Here is an 8,937-nt window from a genome sequence, read left to right on the forward strand (position 1 = left end):
TATATTTTAGCTTATTTTAAATTATTCCCAAACGGTGCCCAACATGACCCCCCACAAGGGAAGAGATGCAAAGTAGATCATACAAGGGATTGCAAAATTATCTCTATCAGGTTTAAAGCATTTTTAATTACATTTCTGGATTATTGTTTCCTTTTAAGTTCCATTAAATTCAACTATACACCATAAGTTATAACCACACCAAATATCAGTATGCTGCATATGAAGCTAGAACCAGGAGGTGTTTAGCTTAGGACTAAAAGTAGGAGGGGCGCTTAGTTTTGTTCTGTCCATATGTAATGAAATTCACCTTTGAAACTTCCCACCTACCCTACTACCCCTACTTCTCTTCCCATATTGCTCCTACCCATTTGATGGTTCTGTCGCTGTAATGCTGATGTACTGTGAGAAGTTGCATTTACTTGCTTGTAATTTGTTGAGGTGGTCTGAGAGTTGTCCTGCTCCTCCACAGCTGTGATATTTATGAGATTATAGATTGAGGCTTGGACATCCACACCAGTTTACTTGGAGGTTGTTTGAACTCATTCTTATTTATGAGGCACCAAACTGAGTTTGGGTTACTGTTGTTTCTTATTGAATTTCTTCATTGAGGTCGGGCCGTGCTAATTGCTCCAGACAAACCTTTCCTGCAGCCTGTGTTTGGTCTCTACAGGAACTCATTTATTTCAGCTGAGAGCATGCAGCCACTGGTTGTCCAGGGGCCACTTCCAAACCATTTGTTTCAGTCTCTGTCCGGCGTGCTCGCCGGTACCATCTCTCCAATAGCTACTGCCAGCCTAATTAGAGCATTTATCCCATTAGGACATGGTACTCCTGCAATGCTAGCTTTCAGCTGCTCTGTTTTCAGCGCCAGATCCTTAGGACTTTTTCAGACTAACAGTTGTTGCTGCAGTGACACAGCTTCACAGGAACAAGCACTGATTGAGCACCTCTAATTAAAGCCTGTCAGTCAACTGCTCACTCTGCATCACCTGGAATAGTCCAGAGTGGGTGACGGGTTACAGAATATTACAGAGGCCTACTTTTATGACATTTCTGAAAACTGGTGTAAAACTTCTGCTGCATTTGCTAAAATAGTGCACAGACTGCCAGGACTGTCTTAAAGGCAAAATTCTGATCAATCTGTTTAACAATGATTTAAATCCACAAACCCTACAGGGAACTCGAGAGCATGTATGTCACAGTGTATTATAGGGAACAGGTACCTCATCACCTTTACTTTGAAAATATATTCATGCGGCATTTATGCACAACAATGCCCAGGACGCCACAGCCAGCTACCTGCACCCTAGAGGCCATGGTAATGAAGGGTATAACATATCAATGGGTCCCAAGGCACATTAGTGACATTTATGAAGATGGGAAAACATGGACACATCTTTGTTGCAGATGGACCAGTTGTAATGCCCCGCAGTCTCTTTTAGTCACAGATGATCTGAGGCAAAGGCGATTTCATGCAAACTCAGTTGTTTCCTGATAATCAAATTTAATAATAAAAATATTTATTAGCGTTTCACTTCATTTGTATTTAATCAGACATAAAAGCCCACATAACCCATATCACAAAAACAGCTAATTTCTTAAATTCCAGCACAATAACCCCCTTTTTCTCCACCACCCTCAGCAGGCCATCTTCAGTTTCCTTATCAAAAGAGAAGCACTACTAAGCCAGGAGTTAGTGTTTTGTCAGTGACCAATTTACACCAGTCATTATAAACTCTTTCCACAGAACTTTAGCAGAGTGCAACATTAAAACACCAAGGTGCCCTTTTAAAATTAAAAAGCTAGAAAAGGCCTGTTTCCATGTAGATTTACTGACTTGTATTAGTTCAATTATGCATAGTGTTTCTAGAAATTATCTCTACTGTTTTAATAGAGTGGAAAAGCTTTTCTCATTTCCACAAAATATCAGAATAACTGCACAGCTAAATTAAAATGCAATTTTAGCTACTCTAGTATTTAAAAAAGTAATTGGTGCCTTTTGATTTTTGTGGTAACCTGTTCTTTTAAAACTACTGACATGCAACTTTAATCACTCATTAAGTCATGTTTTCATAAATACCCCTGAGAACCACAAACCTCTTATATTATTTCAACCTTAATTTTCCCTGCTGGAGTTTTTATTGTATTAAAAAAACCTTTGTTGTTTGTAACTAATCTAAAAATTCTAGCTAAAAGAGGATTTTCCTCTCTTCAAACAGAGTAGTCTGTGTCATTCATCAGATACCCAGCTTCGATCGAATCAGTCACCCATGAGTCTCTTACAATCTTAAACTTCTTCCTAAAGCTGCGCCTCAGAGTTCTTAAATGCAGAAGTCTTGTTTCTTCTGTGATGATAACGTGAGAGATTCCTTCCTCTAACTTCTGCACCACTGTTCCTCCATGGTAGCGAAACTCCAGTGCCCTGAGGTCAAAGGATGTGGCAGGTATGGCACTATTAGGCTCTCCTATGTTGGCGTAGCTGTCCATGTAAACCTTAAATGGCCGGAACATGCTGGTGGGCAGGTAGTCCCAGCTGTAACGCTGCTCCACCTGGCCGACATCGACGGCTGCCGGCACGTTGGTACCGCTGATCCTCCCAAACACCTCCCGCAGCTGCTGCTCGTCCGTGTCCACAAAGTAGCTGTCGCCGTAGCTGTCGTACTCTTTGGCAAAGTGCTCCCTGGTGGAGGGCGACATGTGGATCATGTGGCGAGGTTGCCATGGGACCACTTCCTTCTGGTCCAGACACTCCAGCAGCCAGGAGGCCCAGACCACGTCGTGCAGGTTGGATGAAATCAGGTTCTTCACACGCATGTTCTCCACGCCTGCAATCACGCAGTAGGTGTCCCGTCCTGGGTTCTGAACCACAATACCTCCACACCTGAGAAGAGGATGACATCAGTAGTCAGTTATTCAGAGGCGATCAGGGCAGTGTTGTGTTTGCAGCTTGTTTCTGCTGCCCCCGAGTGGCAGATTTATTAAAAATAATAAAGCAGCATTACTTAAGTCTTATGTTCTTATTCCACAATGACCATTTTAAAGCAGTTCATGGTTCAATAAATTATTTTAATCACAAATCTTACCTGGCCACACCCTTTTCCAGCTCAGCCTTGGGGTGATCCTCAGACCCATTTAGGATACAGAACTCTACATCCTCAAACATGTCGGTCTCCTTACGAACCCCAGAGAGGTCCTGGGGTTTAAAGTGATCCACAATCCCGACTACCTTTTTGGGTTTGACAGGAATCTTGCGCTTTTTCCTTTGTGGTTCATTGTCATCGATATGAAGGTGGCGCGAGGCAAGTTTCCCAGACGCTTTGCTGCGGAACTGATCCAGCTCGGCCAGCGTCATGCACTGGTGCCAATCCTTATCATCTCGAATCCTCTCGATCCTCGGGAATCTCAGGGTACAGTTGGTTTTATACATGTCGCTTCCAACTATTTCAGCCGCCTTGACCTGGATGATGACTGAGTTGCAGGGTTCAATGTAGACTTCTGGTTTCTCTGTCCCACACAGGATGGATGTTGGTGGGTCATTTTTCCGGTACACTTTCCAGTGCTTGGCTAGCTTCAACCCAAGGTCATACAGCTCCTTCATGGTGTAGCCAGAGCCGATACGGCAGAAAGTGTGGAAAACTGAAGGTTTCTCACCGGGTTTAGGAGCTTCGGCAACAGCACATAAGAAATGGGACATCATACCACCCCGTCTCCCTTTCCCCCAGTAGCCGCCAACAATCAGCAGGTCAAGCTCGTCCATCAAGCCGTCAACATACTCTGGCTTTATTTTCAGCCATCCCTCACCTCGCTTGTCAGGTTTGTAGATGGACAAAGGATCCTTCACCATGATCCCTTCTTCTCTGTTGTCTATGGCATCATTGAGGGCGTTTACCACCTCCCGCATGGTTCTAGCTTCTGTCTTTGGCACCAGATGTATCCTTCCCTTAGCTGGGGTGAAGACATTCTGAAGGGTTTCATAGCGTTTCTTCAGTGTTTCCTTACCAAGCTTTTGACCATTGACTAACAACACATCGAACACGCAGAAGCACGTCTGTAGCTCAGAATCGTCCATCAACCTCTTGATGTCAAACTTGCTCCCTTTTTGCATAAAGGTCTCTGTGGTTGGGTTGTATGCCATCATCTCACCGTCAAGGATACAATTTACAATGTGGCTTTTAAAAATGTTGTGGATGTAAGGTGTCAGTGAACCCTCCAATGGGGATCCCCCAAACTGCTGCGTGTACTCAAAAGCATTTCGACTAAAGTACTTGTACACGTCCCCGTCTTTGTGTAGCTGAATACGCTCACCATCCAGCTTGGTCTCAATGTAGAAAGGGCTGTTGCCCATCTGTTTCTCCACGTTGGGGATATTAGCCACAGCTGCCAACATCGGCTTGAAGGCAGAGAAGAGTTCGATAGAGACTTCACTCAAAGACACAGAGGGGTTGTGGAGCTGCTGACACACTTTATTTAAGTCTGTGTTGACATTGTACAGCTCAGCAGCATCTGGATGGAAGACTTGAAGAACCGTTTCTTTGCTGATCCCCAGCTTCATGTCCTTCAGAATCATTCTGATGAGCCATTTTTGCTCAAGAGCTGAGCTCTGTGTGATGAGATGCAGCAGACTTTTCCTCACAACATCCTTCTTTTTGCTAGCATTATTGATGGCCACTGAGTCCAGAAAGTCATTGACTTCTTTGATGCTGAGGTTTCCTTGGCTTGTGCAGCGTTTCTTTAGCACAAAGTATGCCATACCGGCAAAGTCTCCGGCTTCTCCTTGGGATGTGGTCGGAGCTCGATAGTTCAACAGTTTATTGGCTTCTGGGCCGTTCTTTGGGAGGCCCAATACATCGATGTAGAGTTTAGCTAACATGTTCTCCTTAATCCCATACGCCATGCGCTCTCGTTCAAATGGAGGAACTATGAGCCGCATGGCTGGGTAGAAAGAATCTGTTGTTTTAGGGTTGTCTTTGTGGAGAGCAGAATGAAATTTCCTCCAAGACTCAATAAAATCCCCAAGTATCTTGGATTTATCTGGACGGAGTTTAGCCTTCTGAATTTTCTCTAGTGTTGTACACAGGTGAAGGAACGGAACCTGAGATGCCACAGAGCGCCCACCAGTAGAATTGCTATTGGAAGTTTCCTCCATGATGAAATCTGTAACACATGTCAAAGGTAAAAGTTACTTAGCAGTTGGTCATTATTTCCATTAAATGCAAAAATCATTTATTATAAACAATACTCAAACTTCTCATGTGTTAGAATCTTTTGCTTTTCTTAGCCTTGTGTGAATATTTTGGGGTTTTGGACCTTTGGACAAAAAAAGTTATGTACAGGTATCACTTTGGGCTTTAGGTAACTATGATAGCATTTTTAATAAAGGTTGATTAATAATGACATCATCCTTTAGTTGTTAAATTGGTAGCTTTAATGGCATTTTATTTTCCCCTGATGGTATGAATGTGAGTGAAAAAAGCAGTATTTTAGCAAAATAAATTCTATAGCAAGTTTTAGTGTCCAAACATTGGCAGGCAGTAGTTTTTATTACACACATGGTCCATCTTAATTGTTAATTAAAAACATTATAATACATACATAAAACTGAAGGAAGAAAGACGCTCCACTAATTTTATTTGTACCACCACTTCACTGCATGTACAATTACATAAGGGTTGCACCACATATCAACACGTTTTGACATGCCTCACTCCAACAATATGAAAAACAGCTTGTCAAACAAGAGAAAAAGCATTCAGGGCATATTTGTAACATTTTTGACGTTACGTTTATTGTGTATTTACATTAGTTTTTAGTGCTGTCAGCAATGAGAAAACTACAACTCCGGTCAGTTGATTTTCAAAATAAAAGTTTGTGTTGTCCTGCGACGTGTGTGTTGTCCAGACATGTCCGTCCAGACAAGATACGACTTTTCCGACCAAACGATGCAGCGTGTGAATGTAGTTAATTTTATGCTTATTAAAGTCCCTCAATTTGATACGACGTACACAAAAAAAACTAAACAAAACGTGAATGCACTGTGTTCATAACGTTGACTCTGCCTGTATTTTGAAAAGAAGCTGCGCAGAACAACAGCGACAAATATCAACACATTAATAAAATCAAAACACATTTATAACAGATTTGACTGTCACCTTACTCTTTATGTCCTCCGAAGAAAATAGAGTGAATGTCAGACTTGTCACCGAAACCTACATATTGTGAACTGTTCACTTCCTCGACTCAAAGTAGGGTTCTTCAAGGAAAACGGTCCCCTGGAAACAAGGGCTGAACATTTGTTCCTATACGATGTTATATGCCGCTGTTAGGAAACCTTGGTATTTAAAAGCTAAATTGAAGTCACATGTCATTTAAAACACGTTATAAATTGTATATTTTATCTGAAATTAGTTATTGGGACTATAGTTTATTTCACCTTTGTTCTCTTGGAAGTACGTGTGGTTTAGTACCCGCCGTGCTGCGTCTATTATCCCGTTGTTTTTGTAATATGTAATTAAAAATAGCAGAACAAGTTTGTTTTAAATGTAATATTAGATTATAACATAAGCTTGAAAAATAAAAAAATTCTCATAGATATAATAGTGTTGTTCATCCATTCACCAGCAGAGGAGGACAGTGAGACGTTGTGGTGTTAACGAGGCGCAGCCACTTGTTTGGTTGTTTAACATCCTGGTTCCAGCAGGTCGCAGGTTTTTATAGGTTTATAATATTATGATGAGTCAAATTAGTTATTTATTAAGTTATTTCAGATATACAACAAACAAATAATATAAAATGCAATCATAGTCTCTTTTTATTTTACGGATGAAATAGTCCTGGTTTGGAGTTTTGCTCCTCTGTTTGGAATTTGCATGATCTCCATATCAACACATGCATTTCCTCCAGGTGCTCCAGCTTCCTTTCATATGCAGCACAGATGAGGGGGAAACCCCAGACTGCCAAAGACCAGAATTTGAGTAAGCAAAGAGTGGCATTTTGACACACTATGATTAAAATATATCACTGAAAAACCAACCAAAAAGTTAATAATACATACAAAATGACAACTTCTCATGCACCTTTCTTTACTTTTTATCTGCCAAGATGGTAAATAATAAAAACTAGAGGAGAAACCATTATGATCCTTATCAAATTCCTATTACAAACAAATACTAGTTGTGTTATATACGTGTATGATGAATGTGCATTATTTAAAACTCCTGACATACTGTATTTGATAATACATACTACTGGGTCATTTAAGGCTGCACAGAACTCTACTTGTTCATGTTTGTAGCATTTAACCTTGTGTGTTGTTTTTATTACAAACATGTTTTGACACTCACACCATTAAGTGGTAGCTGGTGTAATTCCAAGTACAATGCGTGCCATTACTTGTAAAGTAATGCAAAATAATTCCAGCGATGTCTTGTTCCTGTAAAGTATCTGAGGCTTGTACTGGCATAGATTACACACAACACAGGTCACATTCCCCGCCCAGGCAGGGCGGCTTCCTCAAAAACAAACAACCAGAACCTGATAATGAAATTGAGGACTGCGCTTCTTTGCATTGCAGGTCAGAGGTGCCGTTCACGGGAGGACAGATCTATTTACAAGGATCAATGTGTTACTGATGCTGAAATGGACACAAATAAGATGAAAACCAGCAGCCTGCACTAAGCGTATTTTGAAAACAAAAGCCCCAATAGTAGCTAGAAACACTGAAATATTAAGAACTTGACTATATTTAGTTTTTTCAATGTATTTTATTTATGCAAGAAAAAAGTGCATTTCAAAATAAGATCATAAAAACAACTATAAAAGTGAGGATCCATTTTACATTAGCGTTCAATAAGGACATTCACTTCAAACATTTTTATGTTTATCCTGTACTGGAAGCTAAGGCATAAACTAAAAAGGAATGACAGTTACTATACCTTCATGTGAGAGGCAGGTACAGAGGCTGCGGTTCTGGGGGCTCAAGCCTCTGTTCGTATTCACGAGTCTCTGGTGCCCCTCAACATTAGCTAACCCTCTTTGGCCTTTTGTGGCCAGTTATCGACGCCTCAATTCTCAGTATGAAAGTATGTGATGAATTCAGTTCTATAAGTTACAGACATGTTTGAATATGTTTACAGCAGTCATGTCACATTACATGAAGGAAAGGTGGAGGTGTTTAATGAACATGAGGACATTTGATCTATTTCTATTGCTGAGTATTGCATTAAAAATACATAACAGGTATTAAATGCTCACCCACTTCTCTAAATGATGCTCAGTGATCATTTGTGAATTTAAACTTAGATATAAACTGAAAAAAGGACTTCTTCACCAACTGTCAAAATGCCAATTATTGCTTCCTGTTGCCAACAGGGGGCGTCCTCTGTCTGTGAGCACTGAGTCACACACCAGCCAGGGTTGTTTACTTCTCCGCTGCTGCTGCTTCTACAGGAATGGAGGATCCTGGGATATGTGTTGGGTTGGGAGAAACTCCATTTGGAGCTACTATGTGCTCCAGCAGTGAACCGGCTGTGTTTTCACTTCACACACACACACACACACACACACACACACACACACACACACACACACACACACACACACAGTGCAGGGGAACGCTGGTTTGTTGGCTGCTTATACTGTATGTCTGCATACAGTATGTGTATGCACCTGTGCCCATGTGGGGGTGGGTGATGCTGTGCAGGCTGCAGCATAAGACCCCATCCCCCTTGCACACACACACACACACACACACACTCTGCACTAAATGGCCTGTCATGCTGTCATGCAGCAGGCAGGGGAGTTACATAAGCCCTGCTGGATGTGCTGCTGCACTGCAACGAGCGGCAACCTACAAGACAGTAAACAACTGACGTCACTGCTTCCGTGGCATACATCAGCTCGCAGGTCTGAGAGAGTAGGGGAGGAGGAGGACAGGAGGGA

At 41.6% G+C, this 8,937-nt stretch overlaps 1 protein-coding gene across 2 annotated transcripts; it reads right to left on the bottom strand.

The window, feature by feature from the left end:
- Positions 1-1,503: 1,503 nt before the first annotated feature.
- On the bottom strand, positions 1,504-6,257 carry lig4 (ligase IV, DNA, ATP-dependent). Of its 2 annotated transcripts, none has more exons than XM_026361002.1 (3): positions 6,150-6,257; positions 3,084-5,154; positions 1,504-2,881 (listed from the first exon to the last, which is right to left on the bottom strand). In XM_026361002.1, exons 2-3 carry the CDS (start codon positions 5,144-5,146, stop codon positions 2,212-2,214), a joined length of 2,733 nt encoding a protein of 910 aa, XP_026216787.1. In that variant the 5' UTR covers positions 5,147-5,154; positions 6,150-6,257; the 3' UTR covers positions 1,504-2,211. The 2 variants fall into 2 exon arrangements, with proteins under 2 accessions (XP_026216787.1, XP_026216788.1); XM_026361003.1 differs by having other exon boundaries at positions 6,155-6,241.
- Positions 6,258-8,937: the final 2,680 nt, after the last annotated feature.

The sequence above is a fragment of the Anabas testudineus genome, chromosome 2 (genome assembly GCF_900324465.2).
Source record: "Anabas testudineus chromosome 2, fAnaTes1.2, whole genome shotgun sequence".
NCBI classification, from domain to species: Eukaryota; Metazoa; Chordata; class Actinopteri; order Anabantiformes; family Anabantidae; genus Anabas; species Anabas testudineus.

Bases quoted from the DNA above. Each gene is read 5' to 3' on its own strand.
- lig4 (XM_026361002.1), bottom strand. From the start codon at position 5,146: ATGGAGGAAACTTCCAATAGCAATTCTACTGGTGGGCGCTCTGTGGCA. The intron at 2,882-3,083 runs GTAAGATTTGTG...TCCTCTTCTCAG, and splicing joins CTGGAAAAGGGTGTGGCCAG to GTGTGGAGGTATTGTGGTTC.